This window comes from Monodelphis domestica, chromosome 7 (assembly GCF_027887165.1).
Source record: "Monodelphis domestica isolate mMonDom1 chromosome 7, mMonDom1.pri, whole genome shotgun sequence".
Lineage (NCBI taxonomy): Eukaryota > Metazoa > Chordata > Mammalia > Didelphimorphia > Didelphidae > Monodelphis > Monodelphis domestica.
The window spans coordinates 79,960,926-79,988,036 of record NC_077233.1 but is presented as its reverse complement, the minus strand read 5'-3'; the positions used below and the strand labels follow the sequence as shown (position 1 = coordinate 79,988,036).

Here is a 27,111-nt window from a genome sequence, read left to right as displayed (position 1 = left end):
CAACATATCATACATATGTAATCTGATGAACATCTTTAACTACATCTGTTGTCTCATCTACTTACAATGAACAATAAGATTTTAGTTTCTCAGTTAATTGATCACACAGGTCTTCAGACAGATGGGCAATTCTCAGCAGAGTGTTTGCAAATGGAATTATTTGAAACTGTTTTGCATACAATTCATGAAACATTTTTTAAACCCTATCAATACATGTAGCTAGAACCATCAATTGTACTACTGAATTAAGCTTTTTGTACATAGCAATTCTTTAAGTAACCTTATCAGGTACAAGCAATTCCTTTAGTGCTCCAGACTTTTTTTTAAAGTTTATTTTTGCTTATTAAAAATTCTATTTTTTTGGGAAAAAATGCTTTTTTTTGGTAAACATATTATATATGTCCATTTCAAAGAAATCATTTCATTTGATTAAATCTCACATTATAAACAGAGTGGATAGAATGCTGGGCATTGAATTAGGAAAATGCATCCTGAATTCAAATCTAGTATCAGGTGCTTACTGGCTGTGACCCTACTTCATCCTGTTTGCCTCAGTTTACTCAATTGTAAAATGAGCTGGAGGAGGAAATGTCAAACCACTTCAGTATCTTTGCTGTGAAAACTTTAACTGCGTTCACAAAGAATCAGACATGGCTGAACAACAACTGAAGTTTGACCTGATTTTTGCCCACTGTATAAAGAAATGGAGCCATATCTACTGTTAGTTGCATTCACTTCTGTTAGTCTTTATTGACTAAACAGACACTACTAACCTGGAAAGGTTATGTGTTGGCCGATTAATCAACTGTTAGTGAAAGCAATTCTACCTAAGGTTAGAAAAATTAATGTCAAAAAGAAAAAAAAAGATGTTTTTGGAAGCAGAAATTCACAAAACTTGACTGCACAAAAGTGTATCTGGGTGGTCTTCATTTGACAGTAGTACCTAAACCTATGAAATTATAGATCATAGAATAAAACAAAAAAGCACATCTCTATAGTACTTTAAGAGTTTAAACTGGGGATGAGGAGACTGAGACTCAGAGGGATTGTGACTTGCCCAGTTTCACATAATTTAAAAAAATTGGAAAGATGTAATTTACACCCAGAGCTCCCAAATTTCTCTTTGTTCTCTTCCTGAGTGTACCACATGTGAAGAAAGAATTGAACTCTAAGTTTATTTTTAAATGTAATCAGTCAGCAACCACTAATTTAATCAAATCCAGAATTCGAAGTACCCCTACTTAGCACTTGGTAAGGGACTAGGTAAGAGAGCTCACAAGTCACTCACTAGTTTATACCCCCAAAGCACTGCCTTCCACTTGGGAAGTTCTAGGCAAATTGGGAGACTATGATTGGTTCCCATGAAGTGGGGGAGAGACAGGAAGTGATATGGAAAAAGGTGTATAAAAGGCCAAGCCCAAGGACTGATTCATTCATCTGCACTGGTGAGCTGGGCTGAGAGTGTCAATCACTTTTTCCTGGACTTGTCCTTGACTGGAGCTTTCTGCCATGGAGAGGTGTGCTGGGTTAGAGACTGAAGTTGAAGAAAGAGGCTCATGTTGATGGACTATTGACTGAAGACTTACTGGGTGCTGAGTTGGACTTGACTGGAGCAGCACTTAGGATGGTGGGCCAGACAGTTCTCCACCGTCCTCCTACATTTCCCACTTTAATATCTCTACCTTGTAAATAAAACTGCTAACAGTTTTTAAACTCATAAATATTTTGTCAAACCAACTTTTTTATCCTTACAGACATTACCTATTATAAAGTATTAAATTATATACCTTTAGATATTAAAGATTAGACATCACTGATTTCATATTTCCTTTGTTTTTCAGTTAGTTTCAGCTGTGCCAAACTCTTTGTGATCCCATTTTGGGGTTTTCTTGACAAAAATAGTGGAGTAATTTGCCATTTCCTTCTTTAGTTCATTTTACAGATGAGAAAAGTGAGGCAGACAGAGTTAAGTGATTTGCTCAGGATCACACACCTAGGAAGTGTCTGAGGTTAGATTTGGAATCAGGAAGATGGATCTTTCCACCATGCCACCTAGTTTGCCTTTTGCAATGTCCTACATGTTATCTATTTTAGAGCTAAAAAAGGACCTATAGAGATCTCTTGGTCTTGAGATAGGTAAAGTGGTAACATGTTAATTGTATAGATGATACCAATTCATATAATTTTAGAGTTGGAAGAGAATCTAGAAGCCATCTCATCCAACACAAACTTGTACCCTTTAGTAATATCTCTCACATAGTCATTCTTCTCTGATTTCAATATATCTATAGAGTAATTTCTCTAGCCAAAAAGATGAAGTGACTTGACCAAAGTCACATGGCCAGTGGAGGGAGAGTCTAGAACCTACATCTGATGTCTGCTAGTACAATATAGTGTCCCTTAGTCTATAATTCTGCTCCTTGGTTCAGTGAGCTAAAGATGAAATAAAATGTCTGCAAATTACATTATGAGATTTAACTTCAGGGACTCCTAGAACAATGACTTGTGGGCTTCAGTGGTTCTTTAGTGTCTTTGGGACAAACTACAAATGTGTCCAGTGGAAATTTAATGTTCGGTACATCTGGTTCTATCTCATTTTTCCAGATATTTTTCATTACCCTTATGTACTCTATTCCAAGCCAAATGGCCTACTTGCCACTCCCCTTCCATGAAATTCCATCTTCTATCCCTTTCTGTAGGTGACATATCTTCTGTGACTCTAATGCTCTTCTTCCCTTCCTGGGAAAGCCTAGTTCAATTCAAGACTTCTTTCAAGTGCAAATGCTTCATGAGGTCTTTCTTGACCTATCTCTCCCCTCTCCCCCATTTATTAGCACTCTCCTTTAATATTGTTTTTACTATTTGGCATATATATTTTATTACAGATACAGTATCATGTATTTATTATTTAGAGAGCAGGCTTTGGAGTAAGGAAAACCTGGTTTCAAGCCCCCCTTATGACACATAACTGCATGATTCTAGGCAAAATTACTTAACTTCTCAGTATCACAGGCAAATCTGAACATGTATCCATCTGCCTTGGCAGAGATTTCTTTACCAGAATCTTAAAAGTGATAGCAGAGGTCCAGAGCTCCTCCTTCCCACAAATGTCTTTATTTATCTGTATACATGTCATTTCCCCCCATAGAATAAAAACTCTTTGAGAGGAGAGTCTGTTTTCCCATTTGTTTTTAAATGCCCTATACCTGCAAGTGCTTGGCACATAATTGGTATCTAAAAAAGCTTGTTGAATTGAACAGGTATTTGAGGGGCATGTTTGGTGAATTCAAGACAGGATTGTTTTTATTCTAAACAAATTGTTTATAGAATCAAGTTACCTACCTTTTCTGAATAAGAAGAATCCATGATTGCAATAAGATGACCACTTTGATTTTTCAGTCCCTGATTATCCAGGCTTTATTAGTAGATCATTTTGTTAAATTAAGCAAACAAATGAGAATTATTACAATTGTTTCATTAGAGCATTGTCTTTACTTTTTTCCATTTGAAAACTGCTGACATTTTACAATGGTTTTATCAGAGACTCAGACAGCACAATAGATGTGCTGTCTTCGTTGGCCTCAAAAGAACTCCATCAACTCATGGATCTTAAAAATAGCTTATAAAAATAGATGTCAGACTCAATTATCACAAAATAGATGGTTTGATTAGAAAACAAGAAGAAGTTTCCTTATTATCAATGTAGATTTAGAGGATGGAGTTATATGACAGAGTTTGTTCTATGTCTGCGGTAAAGAAGAAAAAAGTTGGTCTCAAATGTTGACAAATAAGTGAATCCTTTGAAATTACAATAGTTTAATCATTAGGCTCCCCTCCTGGTAATTGGTCATCCTTGTTTCTATTCCTGATCTCTTCCATCACTTGTGATATGACTGTAGACATAAAGAATAATTTGTAACATTTATGTTAACCAAGTGCTGGATTTGGTTATGGAATGCAGTGCTTGTTATTATGCTTCCTAGTCTCTCCTGTTACCATGTCTTACCTAGCATAGGTCATGGTTTCAAGAAGAGGATCAGTTACCTTGAGTGATCAAGATTTTTCCCATTTTACAATGACATTTATGTGTATATATATATATGTATATATATACATAGTATATTCTTTAGTTGTTATACATCATGAGAGAATAGATATTGAAGGCAAAAAATAATCTGCATTTACTTTTTTAGCAAAGTATCAAGATGACTAAATCAATTGTTTTGCTAAAACTTTTTATTTAACTTTTACTTTTTGTCTAAGTGGTGTGATATTTTCTCTTTCTTGTAAATTATCATAGAAATGCATAATGTTGAATGATATATACCTCATTTTGTTTTCTTTTTTCTCCTGCCTCCCCTAAAATTATACAAATAATAGGGAAGTATTAAGATTGGATAGTATATTATTACAAACCAGACAGAAAGGTTTGAATGCTGATTTATGAGAGGTTGAGGAACAGTTTTATCTATTTTCTCAAGACTCAAGAGCTATTGGAAATATGCAATCTACTGCCAAGGATCTTGGGATTATGATCATAAAGTCAGGAAGACAATAAAGTACAGTGAAAGACTGAGGACTGTGATTTAAATCCTATTTCTGACAGTTTTCTAACTCTATAATCTTGTCTAATCCCTTACTGTCCCTTAGTTAAGTGTAAAATGAAAGGATTGATGTAGGTGGACTCTGAGGTCTTCCACTCTAAAGCTATAATCCTATCATATCCTGTGTTCAAATATTGTCTTATATCTTTACCAAGAGTATGATCCTCAGTTTCTCTACCCATAAAATGGAGATAAATATAGGACTTCTTTGAGGAACAAATGAGATAAAATGCACTGTATATATTTCCCCCCATAACTTAAAAGTTGTAATGTTCCAACAAAGACTCTTCTCCCCTAACACAAAACAAAACCCACAAATTTCCCTAATAGGGAACCTTCAAAATGGAAATCACTCATTGAAATAAATATTTTCGCTAAAATAGTCTAACAAATGGAGCTTTTACCCATATTTTATAGCTAACAGGCTAAAACTACTTTGCAGAACTTAAAGTATGTCAGTTATTACTATGGAGTTCTTTTAGGCTTTATAATCCTTACTAACTGAAATCTTTTCTTACTCACAGGAAGAGGTCTATACCAGGTGGCACTATGATGTCCCACTGGTAAATAAATACCTGGCAAAGCCCACTACTAAAATATTTTTCTCAGGGAAAGAGGGGCAATCTTCTGCCTGAGCGTCATGGTATATCAAGTTTGACATGATTAAATGCATACTCAGAGTGCTGGTCCTTAATTACTAGTTGAATTCTCTGGAGAATCCTGAGAACCTTCTTTCGTCTTAATGGAATAGTGATAGATTTGGGATTGTTGTATCTCCTGTCCACCACACCAGATGTGAGCTCTTGTTCTGAACCCTCAAACCGTCTGGAGATTAATTTATCTTTTACTATCTAGTACCTGGGTTGATCAATCTGAGTTACAGGTACATGAGGCAGCGAGGTGGTACAGTGGACACAGTGCTTGGCTTAGAATCAGGAAGACATCTCCTTGAAATCACTTGTGGTCTCAGACAGAACTAGCTGTGTGACCCTGAGCAAATCGGTTAATTATGTTTCATTTAGATTCTCATCTCTAAAATGGGCTGGGGGAAAAATGACAAATCATTCCACTATCTTTGGCAAGAAAAGGCCGAAAGGGGCCATGAAGAGTGGGGCATGGCTGAAACAACAATGAACTCCTTTATCTCTTTATGTTGAAATTCTCATCTTTTAAGGTGCTGCTCAGGTGATCCTTCTCCTCTGACCTCTTCTATGATATCCCCAGCTGGAAGCATTCCCCTTCCTCAAGATACCTCTTTCACTTCTGTTAAAATTTCCTAGCATCATAATTATTTTTGTTCATGTCACAATCTTTTTAGTAATAAGCTTCTTGCATAGGAACAGGGACTATATTATTTTATATCTTGATACCTCTAATCTTGAGCAAAGTGCTTTGCATATAATAAGAGGTTAATAAAAATTTTTTGAGTCGAACAGAATCATGATGCCAATATGATAGGTATGTTAAATAACAATGAAAAAATTTCAAACCCTTACTTTCTGTCTTAGAATCAATACTAAGCATTCGTTCCAAGGCAGAAGAGTGGTAAGGGCTAGGCAATTGGGGTTACACAGCCAGGAAGTGTCTGAGATCAGACTTGAACCCAAGACCTCCCTTCTGGGTCTGACTTTCAATCCACTGAACCTCCTAGCTGCCCCTTAAAGAACATTTTAAATGAGAATTATTTAAATCCTATCTATACCTAGATATGATACAATGCCTAAACATGAGGATTTCTTACAATTTCTTGATGCATGGTTTGCTTTTTGGGGGTTAATTCTATAAGAATGTGTTTTCTTTGCAGGCGAATTACACCTTTGCCTTTGTGGACAAACTGAAGATTTTTTTGGAAGCGGTGCTGAAAATGTCCAGCATCTTTCAGAAAGGTGGAAATGCTCAAATGATCAACCATCTTCAGGTTAGTTGTGATTCACTGTGTGTGCAGAACTATTTGCTAGAAAATGTCTGAAATGTCAACTTGGTCTTTGAAAAAGAACTAAGGAATTTGGTTTGGGACAGTGGAAAGAGACCAGATTTTTTGTCAGAACAACTAGATTTGCCTCTTCCAGTTACCTCTGTGACCTTGGGCAAATCTCTTTCCCTCTTGGGGCATCAATTGCCTCATCTGTAAAATAAAGTGGTTTTGACTAGATGGCTTCTAAGCTTCCTTCAAGCTCAAAATTTATAATCTTTGGAATACTTTTATCTCATGGAAATCTAGTGCTAGAGAGCAACTTTTTATCAGTGATTTCCATATAATAGGAATCATTTTGCTTTTGGTAGATCTCCTACAGAAAAGAGTGCAGAACATGATAAATTCAAACCTGGCTCTATTTACTGTGTCTGATTTTTAGCTTTCCTGCCTTATTTATAAGGGATATCAGCCAGTATAAATTCATAAAAATGCACCAGACTCAAGCAATCATGTAAAATTTCAAGTATAACCAGTTTTAGATTAGATGATTTTAAAGGCCTAAGTAATTTCATTTAGCTAAAGCCATGCCTAGGTTGGTTCTTATTCTGTGCCGAAGCATTGTCTCTGATTTCTTCTAAAGGAAACGGAGTCTTCTGCTCCTCTCTACTGACTCCACTCCCTGGGTCCCCAAATCTCACCATTCATTTGACATTAGGTCAACTTAGAGGCTTGGCAATTACTCTGGTCTACAATCCCTAGTTTATTCGTGATCAGTCAAAAAACCATGATACCATGATGGGGTAGGAGGTATCCCAGCCACTTCTTTTCCTTATCACTAATTTTCTAGCTTCCCCTTCATTCTAAGGGAAGTGAAGACAAGGAAAGATCATTAACTGTGTTTTCCCATCACCTCAAAACCAACTGCTTTTCAAAAATTCAAAGAGACACAGGCACTCATGAGTGGTGGCTATTTGAAACTCAGCACAAGTCTAGTTGATCAAAGCAGAAGGAACAACTATGATTTCCAAAAACCTGTTACTACCAAAGGGCAGGTCAAACTTATGTATTATGAACTTACATATTCCTGGGGAATTCTTATAAATGCGAACAGTTTTTAACAAGTAGTTTGTAGCTTTCGAGGAATTTATGTGCATATTGAATAGGAAAGCCCTTAGGGGGACATATGAATTGACTGCTTACATGGGAAGAAACATTTAGGGTCTATATATTATAGTCCTCTACCCTTTCAAAATATAATAGACTTTTACATATTCTTGACCATATTTATTCTTGCTTGGCTTATTTATCCTCAATTTTGAGTCAATAGAGGTATATTTTTGTCTTACTTAAAATACATGATAGTAATAATTAAAACAATAATATTAATTAAATTAAAATTAAAAAATTATAACATTTATGTAATGCTTTAATGTTTAGATATTCTTGACTAACTGTATTATTTTTAGATTATTCCCTCTTCATTTTCAAGACAACAGAGGCACACAGCAGTCATAAAGCAATAATAATATACCAACAATAATAACTATCAGGAATATATTTTAACATTTGAAAATTGCTTTAGGAGCATTATTTCATTTTCTCCTCAGATTAACTCTGTAAAGTAGATGCTTCTCTAAATACAATTATGTAAAGAAAGGTGACATATATCGATTTGCAAATGTATATATGTGTGTATCAAATTTATGTATGGATATATGTATATGTGTGTATAGCAACAAAATCATTTGGAGATCACATTGAGGAAACTCCATATATAAATGCCCAGTTATAAATTTAGCAAAAGAAAACATTGTAGGTACTTTTTATTAAAAATTAAAATTTTAATTTTAGGAAGCCCTGAGAAATACATTTATCAAAAGATTTGTAGAAAGCCAATTGCAGATTGATGTAGAGAAGCTCATTGAAAAGCTACAGAACTATTGTAAGTATGTCATTGTGTATGTTATGGATCATAAGGAAACTGACTTATTTTAGAATTTCAAATGGGATCTTCCACAAAAGGGGAAAATTTTTAAAAAAGGCTTCTGGATTCTGGATTCTGGATCTGGAACTTTCAATGCACAATTAACTTCTTTTATCTTCTGTGCAAGACTTTACATTTTACCTCAGTTACTTTTTTTTCTTAGATTTTGGAAACATTCCATACTTCTATATCTTTTTACATCATCATTCTCTTATCCAACAAATTAGCTAAAAAATCTGATATCCCTGCCTGAGTCAAAGGACTCTCACCTCATTAAGAGAGACAGAAGAGGAAGGTCATCTCAGGAATGATGTCTGATGTCTGAAGCATTCTCCTAATTATGTTACTCTATCAAAAAAAAAAGTTGCCTTTGCAGAAGAATCCCTGGCCATGCATAGCTAGGATTTTATTATATACAAAATTATCTTCATCTGTTTAAAAGAACAATGACATAAAAATAAAGTTAGTTGATATTGATGGGCTGCTGTGTGATGCAGTGGATAAAGTGCTAGCCTGGATGTAGGAAGGCTCATCTTCTGATTCAAATGTGGCCTCAGGGGCTTATTAGTTGTGTTACCCTGGGTAAGTCATATATCCCATTTACTTCAGTTCATCTATAAAATGAGCTGAAGAAGGAATGGCAGACCACTCTTTTTTTTTTGCCAAGAGAACCCCAAATGACATCATTAAGATCAGACATGACTTAATAATAACTGTACAACAAAAGTTTTCATAAAAAAATAAAACAGGACCTTTCCAAAGATTGGACTGCCACATCCTGTTTCTATTGGCTCAAGATTCATTTTAGAATAGGGAAAGGTGGCTGGAAACTTCTGCCAGAATCTGCTTTCCAAGGCTTGGCAATAGATATTCATTTTCATCCTTTCCATTTTGTGTCAATTTCCATTTTTTATTCATTCCTAATGAATTTCAGGAGAATAAAAAATAAATATTCCTATAGAAAAGGCTGCTTTGAAAACATGTGGTGTTCCAGAGGGTCTAGGAAGGGTGGGAGTAGGCAATCACTTTTATTTTATCAAGAAGCACTGCGATTCAAAGGATTATATCATAAATAAACAGCCAATGTCATGGTGCATATGAAAAGAAAAAAGATAAATTCCTTTTCATTTATATCCAGATGTCCTATAAATTTTGCTTTTTTTATCAAAGAATTTCTATTTGTTATCAAATTTTCTAAAAATTATGTTCTATGATGGTTTGGTCCCATATTTTTTTGTGTCCCTTCTTGGCCCTCATCAAATTCTCACTTGTTTCAGACAAATTTTTGTATGTGTCATATCCTTCCTATTGGAATATAAACTGCCTGGCAGCAATTTTGTTGCTTTTAATGTTGGTATCCCTAGCATCTAGCACATATATATTAAATATTTTTGGGATCAAATGAATGAAAGGAATGTATACTGGAAAGAGAACTGAATTTGGAGTTAAAGAAGCTACATTCAAATTTTAGTTCTGGGGCTTAGGATCTATGGGATACTTTGTGATTCTATTTCATTTTCTGTAACATGAGGCATTTGGGTTACATGACCTTAAAGGCCCTGTTTGTCCTAAAGCCTCTTTCTATGAATCTAGGCAATGGCAGAGGATTGACCCAAGTAAATATTGTTTCCTAATTTGTTTACTTTTCTCAGCTGGGATGCTGGGCAAGATGTTTAATCACTCAAAGGTTGAACAGTTTCATTCCTTGGCCCAAGTCATGGTAAACATCTCATCCTGTGTACTCCTAAATCGCTTCCAGCCTCTGGAGTCTGTGGAAATACTGGAGAGAGAAGCTCATGGGCTCATACAACAAAACAATTTATTGGCTAGTAAGTAACTCTGGAGAACAGCTGTTATTTGGGAGATACCAGTTTGGAAATGTGGCCATTTTGCATATTTCTTTCTCAAAATGTCTTACGATGGTGTAGAGGGAAGTGAAAAATGCCTTCAAGATAAAAGAAAAAATAAAACAGAAATAAAGCACAATGGTTTGATGAGAAGATATGCTTCATTCTTTCACCCCACAGAGAAAGCAATAAGAGCTAATGATCTTTCCATCAGCTTGAGCCTTAATCCTATTCACTGGATTTGGTCTCACTGACTGTGAGACATCTTTTATGGTTTCACATCACACATGATAAATTATTTGTCCTGAGGTATGGAGTGATTCTTATGATTTTTTTCAACCAGACCTTTATTTTCATCACATTTAACCAGTATCCTAGATCTTGCAAAATATGAGGCAATGGCTTATTCATCATCACCATCTATTAGTTTTTTTAGTTATTCATTTTAAAAAGTGCTACAGTCTTTTCAAAGTCTAGTTGGATGTATATTTCATTGATTTTCTTTCACTGTTATTTCATTGGTAAAATCCAACAACTCCATGACTTGTGTGCAGGTTTAAAGTCCATTTGACTAATGCATTGCAAGTGATCTGTTCTTTGATAACATCTATCTTTTACAGGATGAAATTCTAACAAATTGAAGAGTCTAATTCAATATGACAATTCTTTTGAAAAAAAAAAACAACAAACAACCATGTAAATTCACAAGTTCTTTGCCTTAAGGAAAAAATGATTTATTTATCTGATATTAATCCTGGTCTTTTTGTGACCCATCAAAAGAACTAACTACTTTCCTTTTCTTTTTTCTTCCTTTAGGCATTATATTCAACAGTTCATTAACCAGTAAGAAACATGGAACAGATGCTATTGATCTCCCACAACATTTCATCTATACAATTAGGACTAGTGTTTTGTACAGTATGAGAACAGATTTGGTCAAAAACCCTTTGTGGAAATTTCATCCCCAAAATCTTCCAGCTGATGGGTTCAAATATAATCACATTTTTGTTCCACTGCAAGACATGATTGAAAGAGCCATCATTTTGGTGCAAACTGGATTAGATACATTGACACCACCAATACAAGCCCAAGCCATGCCATATCCCTGCCACACCAGTGACTTGTAAGTTGGATACTTGATACATGTGCTCTGAAAGAATTGTTTTGTTTCTCTCTTTGCATCATCTATGCCTATTAGAGTTCATATATATATATACATATATGTAAATTTGTATACACATATATAGAAACTTAATGAGTGGTCATTGAATTGAATTTAAATGGGTTTTACAGCCAGGATATCCTTAAATATTTTTTCATAATTAAAAAAAGATTCACATTTGGATAGCTAAAAACTTTCATATTTCTTTGATTTCCCCAATGGAGTGATGATTGCAATATTTTCATAAAGAAAGTATTTTGAAATTCTTAAAAGTCAATTTTACATAATTAAGACATTTTGTTGGCCATCAAACAATAACTTCACCACTATAGTCTAACCAAATAGATTCTATGAATTATATAGCAAGCAAATAGATTTGTATTCCTAACTTTAAACTTATTCTATAAATAACCTTGATAAGATTCTTTTCGTATGTGTCTTAGTGACATCACTGTATCTAATGGTAGCACTGTCCTTGACCCAGTCTCTTGTGTCAACTTGGGGACTGTCTATGATCCTTTCCTCTGCTTCCTTTCTCATATCCATTCATTTATCAAGTCTTGTTAGTTCTACTTTCACATCTCCACCACCACTCTCCTTCCTCTCCATTCTGACTGCTACCACTCTGTTACTGAACATAATTACCAATGCAAACTTCTCAAGATAGCCTTTCAATAGATTTTTTTCCACCTCCATTCTCTCCTTCCTCGAATCCATCTTTCACCATTCTACCAAACAAACTTACATTTAGAGAAATTTTGTCATGTCACTTTACTTAAAACTATTTAATCTTTGTGTTTCTCTTAGCATGCCATTTAATACCTTTCATAGTTTGACTTTTCCCTAATATTCTAGCATTATCTCATTGTGGCATAGTGGCAATAATTCTATACTAGGTCAGTAGGTCATAAGTTTTAATCTTTGGCACTTTGATCAAGGCACTTAATTACTATGGCTTCATTTAACTATAAAATTAGGGATTAGTCTAACTTTTTTCAAATTTCTTTCTAGATTTAAATTTAGTATCATATGATTGTATATTCTGTACTTTGTCAAGACTCTACCATTTTAACCCCCTAGATAACTTCTACATTGTATTGCCTTAATACATTTGTTCCTATCTTTCCTCATGTTTAGGAGGCTCTTTCCACTTGTAGAATTCCTGATTGTCCATTAAAGTCCAGATAAAAAACCACCCACTTCAGGAAGTTTTCCTGAATTACTTAAATAGCTAATAACTATCATACACCAGACCTAATGTGACATTGTGTCTGAAACTGTGTTCTGTACTCAGTATTATGTATATATATGTATATATATATATATGTATATATTGTTGTTATGTACTATGTGATTTTGCACAATGGATGCTCTGGGAGCAGTCTAATTAAATTTAGGGAGGTTCAGCACCATTTTGGCTGCAGTGATGACTTTTGCAGCTAATTCACTAGTACCACTTGCTTAGTTATAGAGGGATTGTGTGTGTGTGTGTGTGTGTGTGTGTGTGTGTGTGTGTGTGTGTAATACCAGCATAATGCCATTTCAGACTCTTGGAGTATTGAAATATGGCCCATGGAATGCTTCAGAATGATCACCCCTAATTACAAATGATTGTGGCATGGTTACTTGTCCCTGATGATGCCGTAACACGTTTCTATATGGGCACATGTTAGATTAAAGAGCTTTTAAGGATCCTCCCATTCCCGAGGCATGGTTCTATTGTTTTTACATTGGACCTTCTTAGTAGATTATAAACTAGGTCAGGGAATGTTACTCTGATTTTTGTCAACTTTGAATCTTTCCCACTGCTTACACACATAGTATGTGCAAAACAAATTCTTATTGATTTGAATTGAATAAGATACTCTGCAGAATTTTAAACATGCCTTTTTTTTTATTCCTGGGTCAAAGTCAGTAACTGGGGGATAGGGAGGACAGAGGATTATTATAATGCATGTAGTCATTTAGTAGGGGGGCATCTTGTATCTCAGTGAGTGAGCCCTTGCCCTCTCATAACTTATGGTCAAGATGGCCCCTTGAGAGGGAGTCAGATCATTCTTCTATTGTGGCATGACAGTCAATTTCTCCTGATAATGTTCTAACCCTTTTCTCATGGGCTCTGCTCCCTTGTTCAAACATGGCATATAATCACTGCTGGGTATTTGGTCTGTTAGATATGTAGTTTCTGCTCATCCCCTGTTTACTGCTAAGGGCTCAGTTTTTGTTCATATTTGTATATATAAATATGTGTACACACATTTATATTTATATCTACCTACTTATTTAATCCATCTCACTATATTGACCATATCTGACCATATCTATCTGTCTATTGATTTGTTTGCTCTGAATATAGTGACTTTACTGATGGGACTCAATTTCTCTCATAGTATAGGGATTTTTTTGGGGTGAGTACAATGAATGGGGCAGTATAGGGAAAGAGGTTTGGGCTCCCCAGTGGTAGAACTTCTCTTTTGGCTGGGGAGAAAATCCATGGCTTTCCACTTTACTCCTTGAAGGTAGATCATGAAACCTACTACATAGTCATATAAACAAACACATTGTGATACTAGGAAAAGAGCTTGAAAGAATGGTCATTGATGGAAATACCAGTGTTAGCACCAAAGTTAGAAGAGTGAGTGTTAAAGCAAATCTAGCTAAGAGCTATATAGGTCTGAGACATTTTGATTTCCCTTTAGGTCAAGGTTCTCTGGTTTCCTTATGCCAAGAAATGGAATGGGAAAGGGTAAAAACAAAAAAGTCAAGAGAGGCTGCTGCTAGATAGATGCCTCCATTTTAATTTATTTTGTTTAAAATTCCTGCCTTTATTGTATATGTGTGAATAGCAACAAGCATCTAAATCTTTGGCTTGCCCTACAGATGTATAATAGTGCTTAAAAATTTATATACATATATGCATATTGCATCTATACACACATAGGTATACATGTATTTAAAGAACTTCAGTGGTATGAATCAATGTAACATAATGATCTTTGAATGATTAATGAACCTAAATAATAATATGACTTCTTTTTACTTGGAAGACTGCAAAGTCCTCCCCCTGCCAAGGTCTAATTATCTATTCCCTTTCTCTAGAAAGGTGGCAATAGGTTTTCTCAGTTATTTTCTTAAATTCATATTGAAGCATGAACTCTAAAATCTTGCAAGTGGAAGTTAAAGAATTCTTATTGGACTTTGATTGATTGATGACTCCCATGAGTCATTGTGTCTACCTTCTGATTTGTCTTGAGAGTAGCCAAGAGTGAAGGTTTGACAGTGAGTCAAGTTTCAAGCGTTACATTTCCTGTTTCTTTCTTCTTCTTTAAAAATCAGCTTGAACCAGAACAGAAGGATGAGAAGACTTCTACTTTTAAAGTTTATATTTCTTTGCTTTGAATCTTAGGATGCAAGTTTAGTGGTTAAGAGAGTAATTCTAGATGATCATTTAAATACACATATGCTGTTATGAAATATTAATTATAGGCAGCATAAAAGAATATTTACTGATTATCTATAAAATTAAAATCTAAAAGGCTTCCCTGCATCAAGAGTGATACAGCATAGGTCAACCATTGGCACCAATCAAATTTCAATGAAGTAAAAGTTTCTTCACTAACCTTTGCTCTAAGAAAATACAGTGGAAAATCCTTAGGAGTTGGAATCAGAGAACCTACATTCAACTTTTAGTTCTTCCATTTCCTATCCATGTGATCTTGGGCAAGTCACAATCTCTCTGAGCTTCAGTTTCCACATTTTTGAAATTTTAGACACAATAGATGATCTCTAACATATATTAAACACACATATGTATATGCATGTATATATACACATATATGAAAGATCCAGAGCTGAAATAATTTCTGATTCTATAATTTCAGCCCTGGGTCTTTTAATTTCAGATCCAAAGTTTTCACCTTATACAAGAGGTAACTTATAGTTGACATAGTGTAAAGAATGTCAACTTCACAATCAAGATGTTCTGAGTTGGTCCAAAAAGACACACCCCTTTATGTCCTCTTTTGTAGTTCCAAAGCCTTTAAAATAAGAAGAAACTTCAGATATCAAACAGTGCAATACCTTTAAAATGTAGGTGAGGAAACTGAGAGAGTTAGAGAACATAAAGGAATTACCCAAATTAGCCCAAGTTGTTAGTAGTAATGCTATTATTTGGACTCAGGTCCTCTGATACTATCCTTGTTTCCTTATCTACACTGAATTGTCCCTCGTTCTTTAAGTCAAATCTGAGACTGGATCTCTGACCTCTGGGCTAGGGTTGCTTTCACTAACTCAGTCCTTAATATAGTCTTTAGTGAAAATACAGGATTTGATTACAAAAAGTTATAGTAGTAGTCTCTTGGTAACCGAGGATGACGATTGTCTTTGTGCATTTTCATCTATGGTGTATAGATGAGTGTGCACAAAGACACTTGTGCGTGAAGGAGATTTAAGTGGAAAAGTCGATGCACAGAGACAGTCCCACTCTCTCTGCATTGGAAGCCTGGGTCCAGGGGCACGAAAAGTCGTTACATCTGGAGACTTCCTCAGCTGCATTGGGTGGTCGTGTTGTCTTTTGTGCTCCAACACGCCCTAAGCACTCCACAGTGCTTTGCTGTGTCGCCCTCTCAGCCGTTGAACCTTCTTTTTGGTTTCTTCCATCTGTTCGGCTGAAGCAGTCTTCACATGCTGGGTGAGCAAAACCTTAGTTCACCAGGGGTCTACAACCCGATGGCTACCCTCACAAGGTTTAGCCGGCCTGTTGAAGCCGTTGCCCGGGGTGTGGCCACTGCTGCACGCTAGCAGCTACTGGGAGCCACAAGTGAGAGCTGGGTGTCAGGTGGGGGTCAGAGGCTGGAGAGCTGCCCTAAGAGGGCATGACAAGCCCTCCATACCAGAGATACTACCCCTCCCTGAGAACCCCATACACCCCACAAACAAACAAAAAGTTATATTATAGTACTAATAGGGAGGACCTTTAGAGTAGATAGTTTATCTTCTTATGTTCTGTTGACTCTTTTAAACTAATAAGATGCTTTCTAGCAAACATTTTATTCATTATATTGTATCATACTTTGATAGAGAAATAATTCTGTATGATGTAATTTGTTTTTTTTAGAATACTAGACAATCCTTCTCTTCTAATACAAAATTTCTGACAGATGCAAAATATAAGTTTTGATGTTTTAAGCTAGTGATTCCCAATTGTTTCCTCTATAGTGATAACTTTTTATTTTAAACGTATAATTAGCCACAAATTTCACATATTAGATTCTCTTACTTTCACAATGAAGATTAGCAATTCTTAAATTCTACCTTAAACTGTCTTATTGAGCTTTATTGCCCAAGACACTGTATATACTTTATTTTTTTAACCCTTACTTTCTGGTTTAGTATCAATTCAACAAAATATATGTAGATATAAATATTATAATTTTTATGCTAATAATTCTGTTGTCTAAGAAGAATAACAAGGGCCAGGTAATTTGGAGTTAAGTGCATTGCCCAGGTTCATACAGCTAGGATGTATCTGAGCCCTGATTGGAACCCAGGTGCTCCTACTTCTGGGCTTGATGCTCTATACACTGTACTACTTAGCTGCTCTGATTGTAGATTTGCTTTAAGGACAGTTGTTTCTTTCCAATTGTTTCCTTTCTGGTGGATACTATCTTTTGTACTTCTCCATCATGTCTCCATATTCCAGATACATTTGCCTTTCCCAGTTTTTACCTTCCTTTTGTATTTTGTCTTTCCTCATTAGATTGGCAGCTCCTTGATGGCAAAGAGTGTCTTTTTTTTCTTCACATTTGATTCACTAGTCCCTATTTATTGTCTTAATCTCAGTATTTAAAACAGCACGATGCCTAGTTAATGACAATTACCTTAGAGATGCTTGTTGAATTAATAATTATGCATTCAATTTGATTAAATTGCTTCAAGACAAGAATGGATAAGGAAAAGGATTTATACACATGGTAGAGTATCAAAAGCACACACTCTGGGCTCTGAAGTCAAAGAAAGAACTCGTTTTGAACTGAATCTGCTCCTTCCTATTTGTGTGATATTGAGCGAGTCTCTTCATCCATCTGGGCCTGATTTTCCTAATCTGGAAAATTAGAAATTAGAATATATTTAGGATTAGTAGAGACCAGTGATCTTTTGCCAAAAATTTAAAAATATCTGAGAGAAATGAAAGACTATGATCTTCTTTAACCTGGACAAGATAGTTCAGTGGGAAAATGATTTTATTTATCTGTTTCCTGTCCTGTTCTTTATAGTGTTCTTGGATCTTGACTTAGACTTTAGTACACATATAGGTACTTGAAGTATCTGATCCTAGGATACTCTTTTTGGGTGCTTTGGAGAAGGAAATAAAAGAAGGGAATGGAAGATGGAAGTGAAAGATAATTCTATAATTGAATTCCATTTGGAGAAATTATGCTGATATCGTTCCATGTCAGTAAGCCAATAATTCTTTGGTAAGTTTGCTATGACAAAATGAAGTGTTCAGTTTTACAGGCATTTATTAATAACTGTGTTATTGTTGGGGATTCAGAGAGAAAGTGAAAAGTTCCTGCCCTGAAGAATCTTAGCTTCTATTGAGAGTTGGAGGAGAAGATCTGGTCAACAATAATTTAATAAGGACCCACTAGGTGCCAGCTTGTTATGTGATGGTGATATAAAGAATGGCAAAAAATATTTCCTACACTCAAAGGACTAATGTTCTAATGGGGTGAAGGACAATATTAGAATTATTATGTCCAAGGAAGATATGTAGAGCTAGAGATCATAAATAGAGGGAGGATTTAAAAGAGATTGGGAAAGGTTTCTTTAGAAGATGAGATTTTAATTGAGTGAAGAAAGTAGTCAGAGTAGCCTGGAGGCAGAAATGAAAAGAGAAAATTCTAAGGTTGAGTGACAGTGTTGTGAAATAGGGGAATGGAAAGGAAGCCAGTGTTATTGGATCATTGAGTGTATAGAGGAGAATAAGGTGTATGATTCAAAAGATGGGAAAGATCTGGCTTATGAAAATCTTTAAAAGCAGAGCATTTTAGATTTGATTCTGTAAGTAATAAGGAGTGACTGGAGTCTATTATCATTCTCCTTTAGTGTAGCAATTTTAATTTGTTTTTGTAGCTATCTGTATTGCCATTTGGTTTTTTCATTTTGGTCTTACCTCCTATTGGTAGAAATAAGAGAAATGAAAAACATCCCACATAAGTTAGAACTAAGGAAGTATGAAAAACCCTGAATGTTTTTCCATCATTCACAAAAGAAAGGAATTACAAATTCCTATCTGTTTTTAATGCCTCTTGAGGAATAAGTAAACAGAAATTATTGTAAAAAAAGCATGACAAGAATTTCATTATTATTAGATGAAAGTTACATTATAGTTATAAAGTTAGATTTAAAAATGAGGCAATTTAAGAGAACCAAGAGTGCTTATTAAACTTTAAATAACTGGTTAAGCTTTTTTTTCCTTTAAAGGTGAAAATGGGAAATTTTATATACTGAGATAATCTAGCAAGCATTTTAGAAATGAATTTGTTTGCTTCTTCAGAAGTTTGGCCTTTGAAGAGAAAGAAAAACATTGTTTCCTTGAGTTTGAGTCAGATTTGCAGATAATAATTATTTCCTCATTTACTGCAATCTAATTTCTGTGAGAATATGCAATGTGACAATATCAATAGTCATCACTTTTACTTGCACTTTACAAAGTGTAGGGAACTAAATAACAAATAGGCAACTTTTTACAACCTCAAAAATAGACAAAGGATTAATTGTTTTAATTATATGGGTCATTTAAGTTTTATTACCGTAGTACATTGTGTTATTTCCAGTAGAACATGTGGTATTTATTAGTTTGGCACAACTGAATATTATTTATGACATTTTCTGCATATATATATTTACTGGCTCTAAAAACTATGTGAAAAATGAAATGCCAATTGATAAAAAGGCAAAATATGAATAAAAATGAAATAATGTAATATATGCAAATTTTTAGAAAACAAACCATGCCTTAGATATTTTTCAGTTGTTGTTCAGTCATTTTCAATCATATTTGACTCTTCATGGCCACATTTGGGGTTTTCTTATTAAAGATACTGGAGTTTTTTCCAACTCATTTTACATTTGAGCAAACTGAGGCAGTTAAGTGATTTGCCAAGGATTGCACAACTAGTAAGTGTTTGAGGCTAGATTTAAACTCAAGAAGATGAGTCTTCCTGACTCTCAAACTAGCATTATATCCAATGTACCATCTAGTTGCCCGAGTACCAGGCGTATTTGTTTTTGCTCTATGGTTGTTTCAATTGTATCAGACTGTCACTCCAGTTGAGGTTTTCTTGGCAAAAATATAGGAATTGTTTGCCATTTCCTTCTCCATCTCATTTTACAGATTAAGAAACAGATGCAAATAGGTTAAGTGACTTGCTCAGGGACACCCAGCTATTATGTGTCTGAAACCATATTTGAACTCAATTCTTTCTAAATAAAGGCCAGGCACTCTATCCTTTGCTGTCATATTTCTCATTTATTTCACATTTTACACTCAGCAACAGTGTGTTGTGGTCCCATGCTCTCCTCAAAATCCACAAGGTCCTCTGCTTCATCTGATGTTGAATTTTTTTTTTTAGTATTTGTTGGTTTATTAGACTGGAGATCATTTTTCTTCTAATTTTAATGTCTTCCTGTTGGTTTCCCTGCATATACATATCTTCCTGAGATCTGTTACAATTAAAATTATTTTGAGACCAGTTTTGGGAAAGAATATCAATGTTTTGATTAGTCTAGCATTAAAACCAAAAAAGGGATAGATTATTGGTTCTCTCCAAGAGCCAAAGACCCCAAAATTCCATTATAGAAATATACAGAATTTAAGAAGCTCATTATTCCACCTGTTCCTTAAACATGCTAAGATATCTCTAAATGGTAAACAGCTAATTAATTATGAGGTAGTCCATCAAAGTACCCATGTAGGCAGGAAGACAATTATTGTCTTTTTTTGCTCCCAATCAAATTTTGTTAAAAGAAAGACATTCATTGGGATTCCTAAGGGAAAGGAAAATGTAAAAATCAGTCTTTGATCCACAAACTGCACACAGGAATACACAAAAATTCTCTTTAACACACAACACTTAAGTAGAAATTGATATAGCATATGAAAAATAAATTCTTATATTTTAATGGAAATTTTAGCCTCCTCACCCAATATTTTCCTTATTTCTCATTTTCTGACTCCCTTCCTCCTGATGGCGGTTTCCCTGGGTACTGGAACTCAAACCATCCCAGTCTGCTGTGTGGTCATAGACAAGTCACTTAACTCTCATCATCTAGCCCTTACCACTCTTCTGCCTTGGAAACAATACACAGTATTGAGTCTAAGATGCAAGAAATTCCAGTTTCCTTCCACAATAGGCAATCCATATTCACCAGACTAGGTATTAGTACAGGTGAACTTTTCAGGTACAAAACTGGCCCCACTTTACACTGGAATCTTTGCTTCAGGCATGTCAAAGACTGTATAGTCCCCCATGTACAGAATCATGTCCTATTTCCCCAATCTCTGGCTCAGTAATAAAGAGTGTTGCTGTGCTGCTACGTTAAAACCTGGGAGAATTATGATGTTTTGGGTAGGTATGGCTGGTTCTAGAAAAAGAGAGGAGTCAATGCATAAGCTGTCACAAATTTCTGAGTTGTTCTGACTTATGCAATCTTGTTATTGATTGAATATGAATTAGGTGTTGCTTTATAGAGTTGTTTCTTTCTTTGGGTTCTTAGTTTTACAGACCGTTAAGAGAATTAAAATTGCTTTAGCTCTAGTGCATAATTTTTATTTTGGAAAAAGTTTAAGAGGTCAGGATGATCAGAAAAACATTATTCTTTTCATTTTCTTAGACATATGATTTGGAAGTCATATTGTTTTTAAGAACATAAAAATAAACTATATAAGATTACAAAGGACATAATTTATATTAAAACCCATTTACTTTTAAAAGGTCATGAACATGCACGCTCATACTGAAGTTTCTGTAATTTAGCACTGACTGTGGATACTTATGGATGTTTCTTTTGTTTATAGATTCTTGAACAATGTTGGCTTCTTCTTTCCACTGATACTGATGTTGACGTGGATGGTAACTGTAGCCAGTATGGTCCGGAAGCTGGTTTATGAAAGAGAGATTCGTCTTGAAGAGGTAACAATAAACTACAAATGTAGAACTGAGTAGGACAAAGAGGAAAATGGAAAATTAATACTGCAAGGGACACTGACTTTGGTGTTGAAAAATCTGGATTTGAGTCTCTTGGTATTATTATTCCTATATTCCTATGTGTATGACCATGTGAAAGTCTTTTTAACCACTCTGGGCCTCAATTTTACCATCTGTAAAATGAAAGTATTTAGGATTACCATCTCTACAATCTCTTGCAGCTCTAAATCCCATCATTTTATTACCCTATTGTATTTTATGGGGGATAATGTGTAGTTGAAAAAGAACTAGACCTTTGTTTGAGGTCTGATGCTGATACTAGCTGTGTCTACCTGGGCATGTCACAATCTTTCTGAGCTTTGATTTCTTCATTTGTGAAATGGGAAGAGTAATATTTGCTCTATCCTCCTTATAGGGATATTGTGGGGAAAAAGCTTTGTAAACCTAAAAGTAGAGTAATGGATCTTTTGAATAAAATGTACCTATTTTGTATTCACTCCAGTTCCTGGTTTTCTGACTTAGAATCTTGCTGTCAACTCAGATTCTCAGGAAAACTTCCTTGAGTTGGAGCTTCGACCCCTGCTGGCACAAAAACTCTTCTTTCTTTTGAGATTAAGAAATACTGACAAAGAATGGAAACTATAGAATCAAAATTTAGCTGTCTTCACTCGAGAATATTACTCCCTTAGCAAATTCTCAAAAGAATGGAGAGGTAGAATTGAAAAGCAAGCAATCTGTCACATACCTAGCTTTTGGGATTGATGGTGAGAAGGGACATGTAGTTTTCCTCACTTGGTCATGCTGTATTTCATAAACTAAAATAATTTTAAAAGTTATTTTAAGGAAAAAAAAAGAACTACATCACAGCTTAATATATACCATTAAAGTCTCCCGGAGGCAGGAGAAAATACATTATTCATTTATTTTACATATGGGGAAATGAAAATTATAATTTATCAACTGGACCAGGTCATAAAATATATACAAAGTTTGGTACATGTATGACCTCATTTGGATTTGACATTAGTCCTATGAGCTAGTGTCCTGGGAATATTTTCTCATTTTACAGATGAGGAAATTGTTTCTCATAGAGAACAAATGATTTGCCCAGTGGTCATGTGGGTAGCACACATCAGAGGTAGGCTTTGAATTTAAGGATCTTCTGACTCCTTTCCTCTATACTACATTGCCTTTCCATAACTTTCCAAAAACTCATTTGCTTTCCATATAGCTACAGACACTTAAAGTTTCTATTATTTGACTGTCGTGTATATATTTAAATTTCTTTGGGGTAAATTTAGAATTCAACTCTCAGATTAAATTATGAACCTCTTCAAGGCATGGGCTATGTCATACTTCTTGGCATCTAACACTGCATTTAGTACAATACTTTGCACATGGTGGAGGCTTAAAATATTTCCTTTTTCATTTCATGTATAGTAAGCTAAAATTTAGAGAAAATAAAGGAAATTCTATTTGAGGAATTTTTAATTAATTAATTGATTTAATTGTTTTCTCAAAGACATAATGGGACTGATCTCCTTTTTACTTCAAGAAGACAGATTTTTTTGAAGGTCTAAGAGGGACTTTGTTTTTAATACATACTTTTTGGCCCCTCATCCATCTCTTCTTTTCTCATGTTAAAATAAATCCTCCTTTTGAGCCAATGACAATAAAAACTGAAATTCCTTGAAGTAAATCTAATGGCTAGCTTGTATTTCCACCATATTCTGATTTTTCTACCAGTTTATCTGGTAAATAAAGGGTTTTTTCTCTACCTTAAGGGAAAGCAGAGACCATCTTCTTCAATGTCTTTATTTAAAAGTGAAGAAATTGAGGAGCATGGAGGTAAAATGTATCTAAAATAGCTTAGTTAGTGAGTGGTAGAACTGGGACTAAATCAATTCTGATAACACTTTCTATTCAATAACAATTCTATTCTTTCTCATTTTTCACTGTTAATGGTAATTTAGGATTCTTTCTCTCAACAGTATATGAGGATGATGGGTGTCCACCCCATTATTCATTTCCTAGCCTGGTTTTTGGAGAATATCATCATGATTATTATAAGCAGCTGTGTTCTGGCCATTATCCTGAAAACAAGTGGCATCTTTGTGCATAGCAATGCTTTCATCATTTTCCTCTTCCTTCTGGACTTTGGAGTTTCAGTCGTCATGCTAAGCTTCTTACTCAGTGCGTTTTTCAGCAGCGCAAATACTGCAGCCTTGTGTACCAGTTTGGTGTACATGATCAGTTTTTTACCATACATAGTTCTCTTGGTGCTACATAATCAATTAAATTTTGCTCTTCAGACAGTTCTGGTAAGTTTTGATACTATACTCTGCTCCTCTGCTCTTCAAACATCAAATGACCTGCTAGTTTAGTCGTTTTTAGGGTTACTTCTAGAGAAATAATAAGCAATAATACTTAGAAGACTGACTTTAGAGTTCAAAGGCTGAACTCAAGATCTGCCTTTTGACTCCTCATGTTAGTTATTTAGTCTTGGAATAAATCCCTTAAGCCTTCTGGCTCTGGACAACTCACTAAGATGCTAACTTGGAGAACAGTTATGGATCTGAATGGTTGGAGGAAGTTTCTGTCCTGGGAGTTCCTTATTTTGATAAATTTAGAGATGGTGAAAAAAATCAAAGGCAACAACAAAAATCTTTTAAAGATCACCTTTTAATTATTTTCTTCATAGATCAAAGCCTGGCAGCCAAAGCTCTATGAGATTATAATGATTTTTCTGGAAGACATCCTGTTAAATATTGCTGATTATTAATATAAAGTAGGGTACTTCATGAAGACACTCTGGGAATTCAGCAGCATCCAAAAGAGAATACTATATTATTTTCCCCCCATGAAAAAGAGATATTTCTAAAGACATTTGATAAGTATGTGTGAACCATGTCATGTTATTGAGAATGAGCATTCTTTTAGCAATGTCAAACTCTCTCATTTAAAATATACCTATTAACAACACATTTCTCTTCAGATATTAATATAATCCATTTTATTTCTAAAACTATCTTACTAAAAATGATAAGGAAGGGAACAAAAAGAAAGGAAAAGAAGGAAGGAAGGAATGAGAAAGAGAGATAGAAAGAAAATTTAATTTGTATTAAACTAAATTATATGAGAAAACATTGTAAGGAAGCATATGAAAAGTTGTACTTAAATGAAGGAGTATGACCATATAAATAGAATGCTGATCTCAGAATCAGGATGAACTAGTTCAAATCCCTTATCTGAAAATTACAAGACATGTGACACCCCATCAAGTCACAATCTCTGTAAAATCAGGTAACCATTTAGGACATATCTACTAAGTTTTCTCTGCCTTAGTTTTTCACTGGAATGATTGGTTTTGTGTAATTAATTAAAATCATGGCTTCCAACATATTCATTACTTCATATTGGAATTCGCACCAGCAGCTATTACAATATTGTGCTATTAACTGGCATATTCAACGGTACCCAGGAGAATAGAAATAGAAAAAAATTTTGGCAAAGAAAATCAGGAAATACATTACTATTTAAAATTCAATATGTATAACTTTTTTTCTCTACTGATGCCAGGATTTTAAGGATTTTATTCAGTAATTCTTTTTGTCTACTTTCATCTGTAATTAAAAGATTAGACTAATCATCTATTTCTGATAACATTGTATTCTTAAGCGGGAAATGCTTTTTGTCTTTTCTATTGTAGTAAAGTATATTTGCCCTTTCCAGTGGATGAAATAATATTTCTCTACAATAGAATTCCTTTCCAGTGGATAGTGTTCTATCCATCCTATTATTCTGCCTCTAGTGAGCTGTAGGGCATTCACTTATTTAAAAAAGCTCCTTATTCTCTTTTCTGCTGCTATGTTTTATGTATTTTCAACATGTAGTACACTGGATTTATGGCTTTTCAAGCACTTCAGAAAAGTGAAATAATTCCTTTTAACATTAATAACTAACTTGTTATCACTCTTTTAAAAATGGGTTGGCATTCTATTAAATTTTTCAGGTTCAGAAATTTAAATATTAGCCCAGAGCAACTGTTTGGAACATCTGAATGTGAATGGCTCACTGTTTCTCAAGCTGAATTTATTCTTGGACCTGCTCTTTTATTCAATGAAAAGCCCTAATGTGTCTCTTTTCATCTTTTCTCAATTGATACAGTGTTTTCTATCTACAACTGCCTTTGGGCAAGGTGTATTTTTCATTACATTCTTAGAAGGACAAGAAGCAGGTAAGAACTTTTCCTGAAGTGTCTTTTAATGATTAAGGATTAATTTGGAACTTGGAAATTTCTGAGTTTTAATATATTACATAGGCTCTAATAAGATGACTTCATTTATTAATGGATAGTTTTAAAAATTAGCTTTCTTTTCTTACTCATTTCCTTTTATGCCTTTGGTAAAAGTGGAAATATAAGTAAACTCTACGTTCCCTCATCTTTTGTTATATACTTAATTAAATTGCACATTTGCCTCTCCTTTATTTTGAAATTAAGCAAACATCTCCCCCATTTCTCCCTATCTTAATTTTTGTCTTTTATTTTGAGATTTTAACTATGGTTACCAACAGAGACTCCTTAGGGGCTTCTAGAAGATCTATGGGAATAATATGCTTTCTCTATATCAAAGTAAATAGAGTTATATCATAATGCTGTATTAATAATAATGTTCTGGGTTTCATTGAGTTGAGGAGGACATGAAGAATTAGCCAACATTTTCTTTTGTTTTTCTTTACCCACATGTTTCTCTTTTAATTTTTCTTTGTTTTCCTCCTACTTTCCTGGGCTGAGACCATATATTGTTTGGGACTGAGCTTGATTGATAGTGAATTATGGCAAGACAAATGTAACCTGGAGGAATGGGTTCCAATATACTTCCAGCTCTTGGGGGAGGGAGATTTAGAAATAGCAAAATGGAGTTCATGCAGCCACCTAATTGTTTTTTCCTTCCAGACTCAAGATATTTAAATCTCTATAGTTAAACTTGAAATTTAAGGAGAAAGTAATCCTATAGATAGTTATGTCATCCTTTAGTCTTTAGGTTATTCTGAATGAAATAGTATGGATACCAAAACAGACAAGAAATTTAAATTTTACTCTATCCATAGAGCATCTATTTAATTATGTATCCATTCACTTATTTATTTTTGTTTCTCTCTCTTTCACACACACACACACACACACATGCACACACAAGAGGATTACCACTGAAAAACTGGCCATCATGCATCATGTGATAAATTTTTCATCATAGAAATTTATATTCTATGGTACAGAGGGACTGTGAACTGCATTAATGTTGGGCATACCTAAATTTTTTTAGATTACAGATTTTTTGAAATATTCAAACAAATATATACATGATCACATAATTAAGCATGTGC

The 27,111-nt window shown here is 34.5% G+C and overlaps 1 protein-coding gene across 1 annotated transcript in view; it reads left to right on the top strand.

The window, feature by feature from the left end:
- The window catches only part of ABCA13 (ATP binding cassette subfamily A member 13), a 497,021-nt gene that overhangs the window by 189,946 nt on the left and 279,964 nt on the right, over positions 1–27,111 (top strand). Inside the window, 7 exon segments of the mRNA XM_056806268.1 lie at positions 6,409–6,522; positions 8,371–8,461; positions 10,156–10,332; positions 11,167–11,473; positions 21,594–21,708; positions 23,715–24,044; positions 25,891–25,960. Coding sequence (XP_056662246.1) covers positions 6,409–6,522; positions 8,371–8,461; positions 10,156–10,332; positions 11,167–11,473; positions 21,594–21,708; positions 23,715–24,044; positions 25,891–25,960 — 1,204 coding nt within the window.